The sequence below is a fragment of the Monodelphis domestica genome, chromosome 1 (assembly GCF_027887165.1).
Source record: "Monodelphis domestica isolate mMonDom1 chromosome 1, mMonDom1.pri, whole genome shotgun sequence".
In the NCBI taxonomy this organism is placed as follows: domain Eukaryota; kingdom Metazoa; phylum Chordata; class Mammalia; order Didelphimorphia; family Didelphidae; genus Monodelphis; species Monodelphis domestica.
In genome coordinates this window covers 11,581,956-11,600,330 of record NC_077227.1, presented here as the reverse complement: position 1 = coordinate 11,600,330, position 18,375 = coordinate 11,581,956, and the positions used below count along the sequence as shown (strand labels likewise).

Here is an 18,375-nt window from a genome sequence, read left to right as displayed (position 1 = left end):
CTCCAGAGATGAACTCTGAAGGCAGACCAAAGCAGACTCTTCACTCTATTTTTCCTGCTTCCCCCGCCAGGGATGGGGACAGACCACGGCAAATAGGAAAATGTTTTGCACAATTTCACATGCATGAGTGACTAATGCCTTATTGCGTGCCTTCTCAATGCGGGGCAGGCGAGAGGAATAGAATTTATAACTCAAAAAATTTAAGAAGACAATGTTAAAAATAAATTAAATTCTTTAAAATGTTAAAGAAACGACAAAGAATGACTGTTTGAGAGAGAACTGGGAAGACTTCTATGAATTGCTGCTGAATGTAGGGAACAGAACTAGGAAATCAAGTCATACAGTAATACTGTATAGATAAATAACTCTGATCCATGCAGTGATCAAACAATTTCAGGGATTCATGATGAGACATGCTCGACTCCTGGCAGAGGCAATGGATGGTGCCAGGATTTGTCTTACTTGACGATATGTATTTACTTCAATGGCTCAGCTTTTCCCCCCTTTTTTACTGGGAAGGGGTAGGTGGGAGGGAGAGGTGGGCTGATGTTCTTTGAAAATGATAAAATTAACTGTATAAAAAGTTAGCTCCTTGAGGGGAAAAAAAGGAAAGAAAAGAAGATGCTTTTCATGAGATTCTGAAGTGAATAGGGAGAGTTAAATCCTAAGAGGAACAAAGTAAAAGAATTTCAAATTTCCATAAAAGTAATTTTAAGAAATTCTAAGGCAGAAATATGCCAGTATGAGTGAAACATTAATGACTTTCCCTCTTCTCACACGACAGAGTAGGTGGAGGTGTCTCAGGGAGTATGGGGGCCCATTTGTGTCAAATTCTTGCTGCCTAGTGTAAAAATGGAGATTTGAAGACTGGACTTCAATCCCCAGAAGTCCTTGCTCTAGTTCCCAAGATGCCCTCTAATCTCACTGAGATACCCACCTGGGTGAGATAAAAATTTCTATTTAAACTGGCTGTAAAGCCTACTGAGCTCTCTCTTCCTGCTTGTGCTTCCAAACACTCACGTCTCTCAATATGTAGAGTAAGTGGCTATGAATGGCCTCTGTGCCTAGGCACGTGCTTTCTTATTTTTGTATTTTTCTTTATTTCTTAATCTTTAATAAACCTCATAAAAATATAATACCCTATAGCAGAGAAACTAATTTTAACTGCTACAGTTATGGCGACCACGACTAGGTCCAACCTCACTCTCCTGAGGTCCCCGAGTCCAGTGAAGGCAGAAGTAGCATCTGACCTGGGTTCTTGGGGGACAGAGGCCAGGCAGTTTCCACTATATCAACCTAAAATTCTACTGTTCCTTAATTAATGTAGAGGCGAGTATGACCATATGCCTAAAATCTCTTCCCTCTTCCAGAAAAGCTTTGCCAGTCTAACCCAGGGCAGCCTTTCTCACCCCTCACCACTGTTAAGGATTACATAGTTTAGCTCAACTCCAAGGGAATGGTCAGGATCAGATGCCAGAGAGGCCTGAAATTCCATGTCAGAGTCAATAAGACTCCAGAGCCTTCTAAAGGGCTCCAGGCACTGAACTGAATGTACTTGCTTTTAAATCAGATTTTAAGTCTTACTTTTCCTGGGGGGGAAAACAGCCCAGGTCCTCTCCTCAGAAAGTCAATTGTAAGCATCAAGGGAGAATCTTGAAGGGGCAAAAGCCACCAGCTGAGACCACCTGGCACCACAGTGAGCAGGGCCAAGTTGTCTCCAAGTCCTCAAGCTTGGCTGCATGGGGCATCATCACACTTCCAGGCCCTCAGACCCATGATTGAGTCCAGACAAAGTTAGGTTCCAGCCAATTCACTCTGATCAAGGCAGGAAAGAGAACATGCTCAAAAATTTCCATAAAAAAGGGGCCAGTTTCACAGTAACCACTGTTGTTGTGTCTAAAGAAGAAGCTTCAGTTACCTGGAAAATTCACTGGCTCAGAACATCTTTACTCACTCATGAGAGGGAAATGAGGTGTTTTGATTTACTTTTTAAGAATGGAATATAGTGAGGAAATCATCATTTAAATAACTCTGCCCTCATGTTAACACAGACTTAATTTTTTTTTTCCTAAGAGCTAAACATTTTTCTGGATGTTAGAAATATGAACAACTTAAGAAAGAATATAACATTTTAAAATCCTACTGAGTTTGAAAGTAGGCTGACATTTCATAGTATTAAATACTGATTTTATTTAGTAGGAATCCCATTACCTAATCCGAGAAATACAAACGGTTGGCCTTTTTAAAATGCTTTTTGGGTAACAGCTGGAAAGTGGTTTTACCTATTTCATCAATAAAGATGATGGAAGGCTGGAGCTTGATAGCGAGGGAGAACACAGCCGCAGCCAACTTCTGGGACTCTCCGTACCATTTATCCGTCAGGGTGGAAGGCTGGAGGTTGATGAAGCGGCAGCCTGCCTCCTTGGCAGTAGCCTTGGCAATCAGTGTCTTCCCACAGCCTGGAGGCCCATAGAGAAGAACTCCTGAAAAAGGAAGACCCAGAGAATTTGTATCACACAGGCTCCCGGGTACAGCTAGTCCTCCTGACATCTTGATGACCAACAGTTTAATTCCGCTTTGACGCACCTATACCATAGCCCAGGATGTGTGACTGCACATTTCTACTGCTAGAAATGAAGACAAAACACATAACTTCAAGTTTGCTCGAAGTTTCAAGCGGTGCGTTTGTACGTATTTAAGTAAAGAGTGTCTCCTGCGTGTGCCATTCACAAAGCATCTGTCCGAGGAGATTTAGGAATGGTGCCGAATCTTTTGGATTAAGAGGGTCACTGACCAATGGGGTAAATGATGACATTCCGTCTTGCGTCCAAGCACGCTGCGACATTGGTCACTTCTGCTCACTGACACTGATGCTGCTTTCTTGGTCATTCTGATGACCCAGAGCACCCAGAGAGGAAGGAGTGGTCAGAGGGACAGTGTCCATACTCTGGAAGGCTTCTGCAAGGCTGTAGAGAAGAGGCTCTTCTCCAAAGTAGATCACGACATCTTAGCAGAGATCCTTACTTGGAACTTCTCAGGGCACACCTAGGCTAGTGATGGCTAACCTTTTAGAGACTGGGTGCCCAACTTGCACCCTCATGCCACATGTGAACCCCCCACCTTACCCCAGACAGGGGAAGGAGGAAGTGCTCCCATTGGGCTGCTGGGTAAAGGCAGGGGATGGGAGAAATGTCCTCAGGCATGTGGAAAGGGGAGGAAAGCAGCTCCTCTGGCACCTGTGCCATAGTACACCAGCAAGGCCCCAAGCTATCGGCACAGGAGCCTGTGACCTCTGAATACTTTGTTTAAGCTATTCTTGTATAGAAAACCTTAACTAGTTTAAGTCTTAAATCTTTGTGTAGATTTGCTAATTCCTATTAGTATAAAATGTTCCAGTTTGTCAAAGGAGCTGTGACCCTCCTCCATGGGATTAACCTCCAAGAAGGCAGATTTCTACCTCTCCTGTGGACCCTTCTCCACGTCCGCCCACGGACTCCTCAGAGATGCCAACGTGCTAAGAGCCTTTCTCGATTCCTCTCGACTCCGAGTATGCCGAGAGAATATGGGGTGTCCTCTAGAGATTCCTGTGCTCCTGGCCTGGCTCCTTCTCATGGTCTTTTCCCTGGCATTTCTCCAGGGGCATCTGGGCTGGACTCCTCTGCTGAGGGGCCTCAGCGCGGCTGTGCCAAGCACAGCTGGGGCTCCCCTGCCTCTGGAGCCCTCCGTGCCCCGGGCACTCTCTCCTCCCTCACACACCTTGGAAGGGCTCCCCAGCGTGCCACCTTCAGCCTCTGTGGACTGGTCTTACCCCCTGCACCTCCCTCCACCCCCAGGCACTCTTCCATCCAGCGACACAGGCCTCCCGGCTGCTCCACCAACAAGAACCTCCACCTCTGCTCTGATGGCTGGCCTCCTCCTAATCAATCCCAGCCCCTACAGGAAGCCCTCCCTGATTGCCCTTAATGCCAGGCCTTCCCTTGGGGGATCCCACCTCCTGCCTTGAGAACGGAAGCTCACGGGCAGGGACCGCTCCTGCGTTCTTGGCACTTCCCTCAGGAGCGAGCCGCCCTCCCACCTCTGCTCTTTCAAGGCTGTTCATTTCCACGTCCTCACGGCCGGACTGGGGTTCTTGGCCACATGTGGGGGTGACTCTTCACGGCCGCAGCCCCAAACCTCACTGAAACTGCACGAGCAAAGGACGTTGCCCCGGGGAGGGGGCTACCCTGGCCTCACTTCCCGGACCCGGGAAGACTTCAACATATCTAGAACTGATTTTAGCCAAGAAGGTCATCGTTTAAGACTGGCTCTAACCTCCAAAACGGAACTCTGGCTCCAGAGTGAAACTGCAGAGTTTAGTGAGTGGGGAAAGAACACTGGAATCCTATGTCAGAAGTCCTGGGTGTGAATCCCGCCTTAGATGTGTTCTCCAAACACAGAGCATTCCCTGTTCCGCCCAGCTGCCTCCCCCCTCTCAGGAGTGCGGGGAGGCCGAATGCTCCCATTCCCAGGAAGGGGGTGTCCCGGGCCACAAGAACCGAATGCCCAACGGGGCGATAACAGAAAGAATCTGCTTCCTGGCACCCCCCGAAAGGCCAACGTAGGCGCTGTCTCCTCCTGGCCCCATCCTGGATTGCTGTCGGCCGTGCCCCAGGACGCCCCTCGGGCTCACGCCTCACTCTCTGCATTTGTGGACGCAGCCCCCCATCTCCAGGGGGCGCCCCGCGGGTGCCGGCTGCACAATGGCCTCCCTGCAATCTCCTCTTCTGCGCCGCTTCCTCCCAGGCAAGCACGTCCGGTTGCACTCAATACAAGCGGAACGAGACGGTCTGCTGGGGGTCCCGAGGCAGCAGGACGCTCAGCCTTCGCTGCTGGCTTACTTGACTGGACGGAGCCGGACCAGAACGTACAAAGCGTGCCAGAACCCTCAGCCCACCGCCGGCCTCTCTGGGCTCTCCCTGACTCGCCTGGGGAACACCCTGCCCAGCACCCCTCCCCCCTCCTCCTGGGGCCCTCCGAAGCCACTTTTGCCGCCCCGTCCTACCTTTGGGAGGCTGCAGGAGCCGGGAATTCTCGAACAAATGCTTCTTCTTGATGGGGAGGATGACGGTGTCTTTGAGGTCTGTGATGACATCATCCAGCCCAGCGATGTCGCTCCAGGTCACCTGAGGCGGGAGAGAGCAGAGACAAGGCGTCATGGCCAGAGCCCTGCCCCGGGGGAGGGAGGGCTGGAGGGGGGTACAAGGGGTGCGTCGGGGGGCCGATGGTGACGGCCTTTCTAGGCGTCATCTGTGAACAAAGTCAGGCTGGAATCACGAGAAACGTCAACTCCAGAGCACTGGCTTGGACTGCGGGCGACTGCCGAGGCCATCACTGACCCCCTTCGCTTTACAGGTAAGGAAATCGAGGCCCGATTTGTCCAAGGGCCTATCTGTGGGGAAAGAAGGCTTGATGCAGGCCCAAGCCCTCGGATGCGATGCCCAACAATGAAAGGAGGCAATCACCGCAAAAGATGACTGGGTGGCCCAGGGGAGAGGCTGCTGGGACTGGAGACAGGAAGACTCCTCTTCCCCAGTTTAAATCCAGCCTCAGACATGGATTAGCAGAGAGGCCCTGGGCAAGTCACTTAACCCCATTGCCTCAGTTTCCTCATCTGTAGCAGGAGCTGGAGAAGCAAAGGGCTGACTGTGAACTTTAGATTACTCCACCCTACTTAGTCTAACAAAATCAGGAATGTCTACACCCCTACTTAAGGATTAAGTATCTAGGAGGATGGCCTATGACAGACATGTGCTAGCAAATGACAAATCAGAAACAACTGACAGACCCCTGGGCTGTCCTAAGTCAAACTTAAGCTACCATTGGTACAGGTGAGATGCAGGAAAGTGATGTAAAACCATCTATATATTTCATGTCACTTCCTCTCTTGGGCCTTTTTTGTGGCGTAGAGGTGGCTGGTGGCAGCGTGCTGAGCCTTTCGGCATCTTGGCATGGTGGCGGCTATTGTCAGGTTTAGCTGTGAGTTTTCCTTGATACCATACTGGAGGAAGCCTAGTAATCTAGTTCAAGAGAGGCGTCTTCTCTGAGTTCTCTCAGAGTTTAGGCTGATTTTTCCTCCTTTACCTTCCAAACACTATCCACTTAGAAGCCTCTAATCTTCTTGTGGCAGAGGACTTTGAACTGGGGAGAAATCCTATACTCTTTCCCTCTCTCTTCTCCTTGATTTCTTCCCTCTATATTGATTAAACCACCATAGATTTCCAAACTGACTTGGGTATTTTACTTGGGATATTCCCTGGCGACAAAAATTTAAATATAGATTAGGTCATGACCCTAAATTATCCTTACATGACCACTCCAGTATCTTTGCTGAGAAAACCCCAAATGGGGTCGCAAAGAGTCAGACGTGACTGAACCGGGCAAACAAAGAACAAAATGATCCCCCGGTCAAAGTGGAGGGGACCCATAAAGATGGCCAGGGGACCCCTGAGGGCACAGAACCTTTGCTGGGGGACAGAAGGACCCCAAGAGGGCCAGGCAAAGCAGGAGACAAGAGCCTCCAGGCCAGAGTTCTTCTCATCCAAAGAGAAACAAATGGTATGCAAGGCTCTCATTATAATAAAGTCACATCCTAGACAGGGAACACGACGGGGAAGGACTCCAGGAGTCAGAGAGCTGCTGGAAAGAGGTCAAGGAGGAAACTGAGGTACGTGGAGGCCAGGAGCTGCCCAAGGTGCCACAGGCAGTAAGGGGCAGAGCAAGGATTCAGACCGGGTTATCTGGTTTCCAACACGGAAGCAGGAGCTCCAGGAACCCTGAGCCTCCGGCCACAGAAAATGTGGCTCGAGGACGCCGCTGGCATGACTGACCTCACGACATCCTTGGCAGGGGACGTGAGCAGCCAAGTCGGCAGCCATCCGGAGAGCACTTCAGGCCAGCCGAGCTCTACAAGGATGACCTCCTTGGATTCTCTGGCCAACCCTGGGAAGGGGGTGCCATCGTCCTCTCTATTGGACGGCTGGGGAAACTGAGGCGAGGCAAGGGCAGGGACGTGCCAAGGCCACCCAAGGGAGACTCAAACCCACTTCACAGGCTCTAAGGAAACAAAGAATAAGGAGGACTAAAAACCAGATGACTAAGTCACTCAGACCTCATCAGGAGGCCGGATGAAGGGAGGTTGGGAATGCTCGTGGCTGGGTGCTTTCCCTGGGGCCACTGTGGGCCTGTCCCTGGCCAAAGGCCTGCCCTCGGGCCTTTGCAGGGAGCTGGGGAGGGGGTGCCCCCACCCATGCCACTGGCTTTCAGGGGTGCCAGAGCTCTGCTTCCGTCCTGTCCCAGCCAGGCAGCTGCTGACAACTCGTCGTATCGGCGGGGAGAACCCCCCGAAGAAGTGCTCTGGGTCCCTGCCCCCGCCAGGGCCCCTCAGAGGACGGCCTCGGACGCAGGCCTGCCGGCTCCCCAGGACTCCACGCTGTTGCTCAAAGACCAGCCGAATCACCCTAAAACGTCTCTTGTGATGGCGGCGTCCGATTTGGGGCACCTGTGAGCGTGGGGGGGTCCAGCCTTCAGCTTCTTCGGCAGCGCCCCCTCTTTCATGCGAGGCTTCTACAAAGGAGATTCCGAGGCTGGGAGGCTCCATCCACCTTCTGGGGCAGCGGGACGGACGAGACGGCCCCCAAGCAACTCTCCCCTCTCTGCTGGGAGAGCGGGCAGACAGCCCGGGTCCGAGGGCCGGAGGCGTCCAGAGAGGCCCTCGGGGGAGGGAGGCGAGCTCGGGCCAGGCTTGGGGCTACTCGGAGGAGCGCAAGTCCAAAGGACACCCGGAAGGTGCCCGCTCGGGCCAAGGATGAAGCAGGGAAAGCCGGCGAGACCCGGCCAGCATCCTCTGGCGGAAATCCCGGGCTGGGCCGTGGGGCCTCGGGCGGAGGTGAGCGTGGCCCGGGGGCCGCAGAGTCCACATCGGGGGGCACAACACCCCGAACAGCTCCCTCCTCAGACGGCCGAGCCCGACAGGAGGGGAGGAGGCGGGGCCCCTCTCTTCAGGGGTTGCCCTTCCCCGGGGATCCCCTCGGGGCACTGCAGGCCCTGCCGAAGGCCACGGACTTCCCTTCCGCTCTGTAGCCTTCCGGGCCTCCTGGGCTTCTGGCTCCCTGCTGGCTGCTCAGTCTCTGCGCCTCCACCTTCCTGAGCCCTGAGGCCGCCCTCGGGTGCCCCTCTCCTGCCTCTCAGCAAGGCCCAGCCAATGTCCTGGGGGCGAAGGCATGACTCCGCCCTCCTCTGGCTCTCTCTGGACGCCCAGCAGGCCAGAGACGCTGTGCAGGAGGTGACGTCTGGCGGCAGGCACTGCGGAGGGCCCGGCTCGGAGGGAGGCACTTTCCTTTGTAAACCCTCTGCTGCCGCCCTAGAAGCAATCCTAAGTAATGGTGGCCGGGCAGAAGGGCAGGAAGGGCGAGGCCACGGCGGTGAAGTGACTTGCCCAGGGTCACCCCACTAGGAAGTCTCTGGCGTGGCTCTCCATCCACGGAGCCTCCTCCCCTCGGTCTGCCGGCGTGGGGAATCCAGCCCGCGCTCTGGACGACGAAGTCTGCACCCCAAGAACGCACACACGCTCTGCAGCTGGCCCTCCCAACCCCCCTCCGTGCAGGGAGCGCAGGGAAGCCAAAGCCCTCCGGGCCCCGCCCCGTCCGTGGCGTCTGGCGGGTCCTCGGGTGGCTGGAGAGCGCCACCAGCCGGCCGGCCTCTCCCGAAGGACTTTTCTCGGGCGACGAAGCCCCGCTAAAGACCTCTGCTTGGTTCGTGCCCTCGAGGAGGCGGCCCGAGCGCTGAGACGGGAATCGCACTCGCCTCCCCGGGGCGCCGCCGGCATCCGCTGCGGAAACATGCCGCACGCTTCCTGGCCGTCTCCGAGCACCAGAGATGCTGCCCTTCTCCTTGTGGTCCGGCCCCGCGTCCCGGGCGCACCTTTACTTCGGCGGGCGAGCCGGGCCGGCGCAGAGTGAATCCGGCACCTCCCACAGGACCGACCCTGGGGATTGCCCTGCTCCAAAGGGTCCCAGGCTACATTTGAACCCAAGACTTGCTGGCTCCAGGCCTGGCTCTCTATCCGACCTGGGCCCCTCCCCACCCCCACCTTTGCCCTGAAGGGGCCACATCTTGGGCCAGCCCAAGGCCTGGGCTGACTCAGCTCCCCCGCTGAGGTACCGAGGGTGACGCCCCAGAGCACCCGGGCCCCCCAGCTCCTTCTTCCCGTGGCCCCCGGCCCAGCCCTCAGCCCGCACCCTTGGTTCCCTGAGCAGAGCCCGTCCCTCTCCAGGCTGCCACAAGGACCCACAGCAAAGCGTGCAAAGCTGTGGAGGCCCGAGAGGTGAGGCTGAGATTTGGGGGGCGCCTCTGCCCAGAACGTTGGGGCGCTGCTGGGCCTACTAAGCAGCGGGGAGGCTCAGGCTGTCTTTAAGAGACATTTGGACGGTAGGATTCCTCCCTGGATGGCTGAAGAAGCTGTTCCTCCAACTCAGTAATGGGCACAGAATATCAGCAGCACATGGCAGGGTTCGAGTCCTACCCGAGGATGGGGGGGAGGGCTCGGAGCTCCCAGCCCCCTCAAAGCAGAGAAGGCCCTGAAGGAGAGGCCAAGGGGACAGCAGGAGAGTCTCCCATCAGGGAGCTGCCTTTGGGGGGTCCCCTGGGCTTGGCGAGGAAGGGAGGCACTTACGTGCATGTTCAGAGGGTCCACCAGGTGGGCGGCGATGCTCATCTCGTACTCCGAGAGCTTCACATTCTTCACACCAATTTGCTTCATTAGTTTTTCTGCCTAGAAACACAAGAAAGGACAGACAGGCAGTGAGGGCCTCCCTCTTTCCCTAGGACGGCCTGAGGAGCCGGAGCTTCTCTCCTCGGGGGCCCCCCAAAGGACCCAGACCCGAGACCGGGGAGGGGAGAGGAGGGAAAGGAGGAAGCTCCCAGGAGGCCCACAGCAGGCCCCTCCGATGCACCCTGTGAATCTTAAAACTGCTCAGACTGTACCTTAGAATATTTGGTTAAGTTTTTCCCCTATTGTAACAATGGATGTACTTGATCAGGAATGTATTGAGAACTTTAAATTACTCCACCCTACTCAGACAGTGCCTTAGGGGAAGATAAAGTTGAAAACTCCTGATTGAACAATGAAAGTCCCCAACTCATACTTAGAGTGAAGCTAAAACCTTAAGCTAGGTCTATTTTTAGATCTAATACAAAAGGGTGCTAAGTACCTATAAAGGCTAAATTAGTACCTAAAAGGTCAAGCAACTTACAAAAGGCAAGCTTAACAAAAGAGGTGTGAAGTACTCTGTAGATATAATCTAACCAGAGAAGGTGAGAACCAAAGAAGAGGAGAACTAAGAATAGACAGTCCTGGGGAAAAGCGCCTACTGTGATTGGTAGATGTGAAAACTTAGGGGAGGTGACACAAGAGAAAATTTCTTTAAAAGGAAGGACTTACTGGGTTGGAGGGAGTTTTTGGATAGGAAGTTAGTTGGAGTTCGGAGGTTTGGAGCTTGCTTGGAGACAATCTTGTGGTGAGTGATAAAGACTGACTTGCTCTCCCTTAGGCTCCCTTAGGCCTTTTCTACTGTTTGGCTATATTCTCTCATTCTCTCTCTCATTTTCTCTCTCTCTCTCCCCCCCTCCCTTAATTCCTTCATTTATATTAATTGAAATCTCCATAAAATCCCAGATGATTTGAGTATTTTCATATTTGGGAATTTTCCCATGGCGACCACTTATTTTAGATTGTAAATCATCAAAACAGTAAAAATTACCTTTACCAGTTTGGCCAAAACCTTTACAGTTTTGGCATTTACAGTTTTTAACATTCACAGCTTTGGCAACCATGTTTTTGCGGTTACAACCCTACTCTGGGGGCTGGGTGTGCTCCCACTCTACAGGGACGCAGAGATGGAGTGCAGACGCCAGCCTGGCCTCCCTCCCTCCTGTCTGATGGTGGCTGCGGGCTCTCCCTGCCTGCATCCTTGCGCCTTCCCTCGCCTCTGTGCCCCGAGCTCGCCTGCCAGTCGGTCAGGTAAGATTCACACCCAGGGCCAAACCCGGAATGCAGCCCATCAAGCTGGAGCCCAGGGCCCGGCACCCTGTGGATGCCGGACAAAGGCTGACCCTCTGCCTCCAGTGAGTCTTCTCGGTAGGGCCCAAAGTGGCCTGAAGCGGGCGAACTTTTCAGGCAGAGAGAGGAGAGGGACGCAGGGGAGGCCACCGGCTCATTCCATCTCTTTCCTTCCTTTTCTTCTTAAATAAACCTTCAATGAACTTCACGATCGAGTATTTGAGGAGCCCCAGCTTTGGGGACAAGAATCACCAACAGCCTGCTGGGAAAGCTGGAAAAGTTTGGGGGAAGTTAGGCTTGGATCAACGTCTCGCGCTCTGCCAAGATGAATTCCAAACGGGGGAATGACTTCCCTCGAGACCACTAACAAGTCAGGGGAGCACAGAAGAGTCTCCCTGCCAGATGGGTGGCAAAGGAGGGACCAGAAGACCGAGCGAGAGGCAGAGAAGGCAACAAGAAGGAAAAGGGTGAAAAAGTGTTTGCACAAACAAAACCAATGCAAGCCAAAGGAGAAGGGAAGCCACCAGCTGGAGGAAAACGGTACACCAACACCCTCTGGCCAAGGCCGAATGCCTCAAATATACAAAGAGCGGAGTCAAATGTCTAAGAAATCAAATCATTTCCCAACTGACAAGCAGTCAAGGGATGTGAACCGGCAGTTCAATAAGCAGAGCCGGGAGGGCGTCGCGCACGGTGACTGCAATATGGTGGAACCATCAAACGGGGCTGCGCGGTGGCTCTTCCTGCCCCTGCTGGACCCACAGCAGACTGAAGCAGCTTCTCCTTCCAGGAGGTTCTTGGGTTCTCTTTGGGGCTTTCAGTTCTCTTCAAGGATTTTCTGACTGGGAAATGCGCAAAACCCAATCAAACGGCTCGCCAGAGAAGGAAAGGGGGAGCAGGGGACGACGTGCAAGTGTCATGTCAGTTCCAGCCCCTCGTTCCCTTCAAAACCCATTTTTGGTCCATGTCAGTCCCGGCTGCGAGCCTCCCTGGGGTCCGGAGTGGGTGGTGGACGTCCCTGCATGGCCAGCGTCCAAAAGCCAGGACTCGGACCCGGACAGAGGCTGAGTCTGTCCAACCAGGGTCCCGGCTCTCTCGTGCTCGCTCTCGCTTGCTTTTGCTAATAAAGAATTATAAGAGAACAGGGAGTCTCCAGAGAATTTTAATCATAACAATAATTTGGATCTCGAAACTTTAGAAAATGTAGGTGGAAAACTGTTATTACATGCAATTGGGGAAATAAAGCAGCTCGACAGTGAAATAAAAGAACCTTCCCTTCTGTTTTAGAAGCGATGCGAGTTTTGGCTCCCACAGAAGAGCAGCAAGGGCTGGGCTGTGGGGATGAAGTGACTCGCCCAGGGTCACCCAGCTAGGAAGTGTCTGAGGCCAGACTGGAACCCAGGACCTCCCATCTCCATCCACTGAGCCACTAGGCAGATTTCTAAGACTCCACGATGTTTTCTAGCGTCAGGGCCGACCATTTCTTTTCTGTTAAACATGTTTAACTTCTTGATAAGTTTGTTCATTCCGGGGTAGCCATCTCTGTCCAGGGGGCCTTCTTGGCAGAGCTCCCAGAGTGGTGTGCCATTCCTTCTCCACCTCACGTTACAGAAGGGGAAACTGAGGCAGGTGGGGCCAGCCTGCTAGCTAAGTGTCCGAGGCCGGGCCTGTCTTCCTGGCTCCATCCTCTGCGCTGCACGCTCGGCTCCGGGAGACGCCTGAGCCTTCAGTGCCTCCCCAAGAATGCTAACGAAGGCCTATTCCGAGTCGCAGCCAGGGGACGAGGGGATCCCCCTGCAGGCACCCAGAGAATCCCCCCAACCTCGCAGGGCCAGGAGGTGAGATAAACCCACATAATCCATCGGCGTTCCTATTCGCCGCCGCCAACGTCCAACAGCGAGCCCGAGAGGACGCCCCCTCAGGGTAACTGAGGACGTGCCCGCGGCCCCCCAAGGCCGTGCGGACCTCCTCGGAGCGCTTCTCGGCAAGCGCCTCAGCCGGGCGTTGATTGCTCCTGCCGCAGGCGTGGAGGGGAGACCCCGTCCCGGCTGTGCTCGGCACCGCGGAGGAGCGTCCGAACCGCGTGCGCCGGGCTCCCGGGGCCTATCGGAGCGGCACCATCACAGAGGGCTTCTGGGAGGCAGCGGGAGCCGCCCCAGGGACGTCTAAACGTCCGCCGGGGCCGCGCGTGTCAGGAGAGCGAACCCCGCCGCGGCCCCCACGCAGGGGCTCCCCGTGACCTCGGAGAATCGGGGGACTCACCGCCCAGAAGGCCCTGAACCCCGGGCCTCCCCCGTGGCTGGCTGGTCAGCACGGCGGGCCGTGAGCTCCCGGAGCGCAGAGCCCGGCCAAAGCCGGCAGAGCGTCCGGCACCCACAAGTGCTTGAGGAAACGCCGTCCGTCCAGGCTTCGGCTCCCTGCTCGCCCCGTCACAAGAGCAGCTTCGCCCTCGGCACGGACCAGAGTCCGCAGAGGCGGCTGCCGGGCGGGCCGCAGGCCAAGCCGATGGAGCCCTTCTCAGAAGAGGGAAAAGCTCCCCTTCAGACGAAGTCGGGGAAGTGAAAAACGCCTTTTCCTTCCATCTGTGCTCGGACCCCCCCCCCCCCCCCCCCCGGCAGGACCCCAAAGCTAAATCCCCAAGGCCGGTTTCTCAGTTCTGAGCCCCCATTTTCTGGCTTCTCCTCTTTTCTCTCGAGCGGCCCCAGCTGTTCAGGGGAAGGTGAAATCGAGGATCAGGCGTATTCGTGAGAGGCGCGAGACAAGGGCAGAAACGGCCCCTCTGAAGAGCCTCCTGCAGGAAATCCGCCCCGGAAGCATCCTGGAAGGGCTCTGGGATAAAGGGCGCCGCCTCCTCCTCGGGCCTGAAGCCAGACGTGGCCCAACGGCTCTCCAAGGAGCCCCGGCCCGGCCAAGGCCGCCTCGGACCCCGAGGGGGAGCCCCGGCCCGGCCAAGGCCGCCTCGGACCCCGAGGGGGAGCCCCGGCCCGGCCAAGGCTGCCTCGGACCCCGAGGGGGAGCCCCGGCCCGGCCAAGGCCGCCTCCGACCCCGAGGGGGAGCCCCGGCCTGGGCAAGGCCACCTCCGACCCTGAGGGGGAACCCCGGCCCGGGCAAGGCCGCCTCCGACCCCGAGGGAGAACCCCGGCCCGGGCAAGGCCGCCTCCGACCCCGAGGGGGAGCCTCCGACCCCGGGGGGGAGCCCCGGCCGGGCACTGAAAGGCCTGTCAGCCACTCCAGGAAGAGGCTGGCATGGGGCTGTTTCGGGATGGACTAGACTCGATGCCGGCCTCCGGGAGGCCGGAGGGACGTCCAGGACTCCAAGAAGGCCCCGACGCCGGGCCCTCCCTTCTTCAGGGAGATGAAGAAACGGAACCGAGGAGCCGGCGCAGTGCCCTGGCCGGGAAGGGAAGCGGGGGAGACGCGGGGCCGCGCGCCGGTCCTCGCCAGCCTTACCTGTTTCTGAGCTTCCACTTTCTGCTTCCTGGTCGGGTCGATGGCGTCTACCATCCACTTGATGGTAAAATAGGTTACGGCACCGAATATCGTCAAACGGAAAATTAAACCAACAACTTCATTCCGACTCAAGGGACGAGAAAAGGCTTCAGCATGTACCATCTTGATTATTAACCTGGAAAGGAAGGGAGGAAGGGTCAGGGCCGGCCGGACGTGCTGCCACAAGCGCCCCCCCCACCCTGGGGTCCGAGAGCGGGAAGGGCCGGGCGATGGGGGAGGGGACTGACCTCCCAGCTCGGGCTCCTTGCGCCGAGCCGCCCTGCAGTGACTGTGGAGCGACAGACTCCCGTAGGAAGAGCCCGGGCAGCGCGGGCCCTTCTCAGAACTGGCCGGCTGCCCGCAGCGTCCGGGGCGCCCCGGTCAGAGCCGCGGCCTCCCCTCCGGCCCTGGTGGGGACGCGGAGGAGCGGCCTGCGCCGGGGACAGAAGGATGGACGAGGACGCCCCGAGGACGCAGGGAAGAGGCTGATCCGGGCTCGGGAGAACACGTTGAGGCCTCAGAGAGGACCCGGGGACAGGGAAGGCCTCGGACCCAGCAGAACGTTTTTAAATGACGACAAGAAACGAGCTTCCCCATGGGACGGCCTGCGACCTCCCCAGGGCCGGAGGCCGGCCCGCCCAAGCCCTCAGTTTACAGGCCGGGGAGGACCCGCGGAGGCAGCTCCAGAGCCAGCCTCTCTCCAGAGCCGCCTCTCTCGGCGCGCCTCAGGCCTCCCGGGCCACGCGGGGAGAGGGACGGCCGGAGAAGACACAGGAGGAGCGGCTTCTGCTGGCCTTGATCGGGCCGACGCAGGGCCGCCCTCCTGGGCCAAGAGCACCCCCCCCCCCCCGGCGTGGCCCGGGGATACCCCCATTATAAGGAGCCCACCCCAGAGAGGACACAGAGACAAGCCCCAGACGGCGTCAGCTCAAACCCGACCCCCAATATTTACTCCCTGGGTGACTGGACAGGTGACTCGTCGGCCTTAGTTTCCTCAAGTGTAACATGGGGGAGGGGTCAGGGGGCTGCCGGCTCAGGGGGCGGAGAGCCACACCCAGAGCCCGGAGGTTCTGGTTCCAATCTGGCGGCGTGACCCTGGGCGAGTCACTTAACCCGGCCGCTCTTTCAAAAGGGAAACCGAGAGCCTCCTCTGGGGTTGTGGGAGGCGCCCGGCCCGCTCGCCTCCTTCTCCGTCCCTGGCTCCGGCTCCAGCAAGTGGGAGGATCTCCTCGCCACACAGTGGAGCGGATGGGCTCGGGGAGGCCGGCAGACTAAGGCCAGGAAGAGCCTCTCCGCTGCTGCTGCGCGTCCCAGGCTGGAGCCCCGGCGCCCTGGGCGCTCCGGACGCCCGGGACGGCGCCGACTTCAAGGGGTGGCCCTGCCCCGGCCACCCCCAGAACCCTCTTCCCTCCGCGGGCCCTCCAGCCCTCCGGCTCTCATTCCCCCAGAATTCCCTGCCTTCCTCGGGTGCAAACGGGACAAGCCGGTGACCCAGGAGCACGAGGCGCCCCGTGAGGCTCCCCGGACCAGCCTCCCAGGTAGGGCCCGTCCCACAGCGAGGGAGACGGGGAGCTCCGAGGAGCCCCGGGCCCGGCCGGCCCCCTCCGGCCCCTCCAGGCAGGGGACGCGAGGCCAGGAGGCGGCGGGGTCCTGTTTCCAGTGAGGGCTCCAGGCTCCCTGCACCGAGGGGGGACAAAGCCCGGGGGTCCCGGCACCCCGGGGCAGGTCAGGCCAGGTTCTAAGTCGGACACCGGCTCCCCGAGGCCCGTCTTGGTCTGGGCTCCAGGCCACAGCCTCTAGGAGGGGAACCGTGGACGGGCTGCTGCTGCACCCCCCGCCACAACCCTGGGCGCGCCGAGGTCCCCCCAGCGTCCCTGGACGAGCACGGCCTGGCCAACAGCCCTGCTTAGCCACGGGACTCCCCCAGAGGCCGGGGAGCCAGCCTCTGGACAGGGGAGATCCTCGAGGCCCGGATCATGGGGCGAAGCAGAGCCACGACCCACCCCTGCACCCCAGGCCATCGCTTCCAGGCGCTAAAGGCAGGCATCTTCCTCAGCCTCGTGTCCCCAGTTCCCATCCTCCATCCCCACATGACACAGCTGGGCTTAGGCCGGTGACCCCCAGAAGTCCCCTCCCCTCTTTGGGCAGTGAAACAGGCCCTACTGTGCACAGTGGGGGGGGGGGTGAAGGGGAGCCTTTCTGGGGGATCCCTCCCTGTGGGAGTGAGGGGAGCATCTACTCCAATGAGTCTTGCCAGGGGCCAGCCGTGGGGGGTCCCCATTTTATCCCCAACTCAGGCTTCTGGAGTGAGCCTGGCCCCCCACTTCCACCTTTCATTCCACAAGCACCCATCAATAAGCATCAGCAGCACCCCCACCCTGACACACTCCTGGTCCTCGGGGTCCCCCCTTTGGCTCAGCTCAGGGAAGCCCTCTGAGAGGCCTTACTCCAAGCCCCCTGCTTGAGGTCTCCAGACGACCCCCCCCATTCTGCACCCCGATGTGCCTCTCTGAATGGCCTCCACCACTGTCAGCCTGAATCACAAGCTTAATAAAAGCTCATCCTCCCCCTTAGGAATCTCCCCATTTTGCAGATGAAGAAACTGGCTCAGGTAGGGAAGCTGGGGTGGGGGGAGGCCCTGGGTGCAATCACACCTCAGGCACTTCCTAGTTAGGGAACCTTCCCTAGGCCTCTCTTTTCTCCTCTGTAAAATGGGCACAGAATCATCTCGGCAGGGTCCTTGGGCAGTGGGAGGTCCCATGGAGGCCTGGGCTGGAACTTAAGGCCTTGGGGAAATCCCTGGCCTCTCCTTTCCGGCAAGGCTGTTGCTAGAATGAATGGGTGCCCCCACCCCACCCCCGCAAAGGAGACACACACACAGAACTTGGGAGAAGCCCCAGCCGAAGACCCTGAGATCTAAGGGCAGCTCTCACAGGGGGGCCCTAATCTCTTAATGGGGTCAGACAAGGCTGTGGGCTAGTAACCCCCCACTGTGTGCCCCCGCTTTACAGGTCTGCTCTCCAAGGAGGCCCGAGTCTTGTTGGCTGGTGGGACCCTGGCCTCATCGCCTTCCTTGCCTGCCTCGGTTTCCCAGGCAGTAATACAGGAGGGAGGGCTGGGGGAGGGCCTCAGTCCCCCCACCCGGGTAGAATGGGCCCCTTGGCTGGGGACGCCCCTCGCAGAGTCCGTGCCCTGGGACAGATCCGCCTCGGGTTCCCCCGGGCTGCGCGGCCCGGCTGGGGAGGGGGGGGGGGCCCAGGCCCGAGGGGGCCCAGCCCGGGTCCGAGGCCCGCGGCCGCCCGTGACCTTCCTTCCCTCCTTCTGCCCCGCGCTCACCTGACCGCGCGGAGGCCGCTGAGCCCGGCCCGAGTCTCGCCCGGAGTCCGGAGCCCACAGCCAGCCGCGGTGCTTCCCAATACGGACCCGCCGCCCCCGCCGCCGCAGCCGCCGCGGAACCAGCCAGGGAGCGGAGGCCGCGGCAAGCACAGCGCATGCGCAGCCCCGCCCCCGCCGGCTCCGCGCCGGGTTTTCGCCACGATCAGCGCGCTGGTGGGGGGAGGGGAGGTAAAGGAAGAAGCTCCAGAAGAGAAACGCGGCGGCCCCCTAACGGGGCGGGGCATCAGCAGGTGCGCTGGAGAGCCCGGAGAACATAATCCTTTCCGGAGCGGAGCAGCGATAGAGGCACCTTGGGAGAGGTCTGGGGATCCAGTTCCCTCCTCACGCATACAGGGAACTGAGACCAAAGAGGTCACGGAACTATGAAATGAGAGTGAGCGATTTCCGGGAAATG

General features: G+C 58.0%; 1 protein-coding gene across 6 annotated transcripts in view; it reads right to left on the bottom strand.

The window, feature by feature from the left end:
- ATAD1 (ATPase family AAA domain containing 1) overlaps positions 1–18,375 on the bottom strand; it is a 61,746-nt gene that overhangs the window by 5,966 nt on the left and 37,405 nt on the right. For 5 of the 6 annotated variants that reach the window (XM_007478316.3, XM_007478315.3, XM_056819113.1 and 2 more), the window contains 4 exons: positions 14,547–14,721; positions 9,710–9,808; positions 5,042–5,162; positions 2,283–2,483 (listed from right to left, as the gene is read on the bottom strand). In XM_007478316.3, the coding sequence (XP_007478378.1) occupies positions 2,283–2,483; positions 5,042–5,162; positions 9,710–9,808; positions 14,547–14,708 (583 nt within the window). In that variant the 5' untranslated portion in view covers positions 14,709–14,721. Of the gene's footprint in view, positions 1–2,282; positions 2,484–5,041; positions 5,163–9,709; positions 9,809–14,546; positions 14,722–17,921; positions 18,311–18,375 lie in introns of those variants that run through there. The other variant, XM_001363328.4, reaches the window with a different exon arrangement.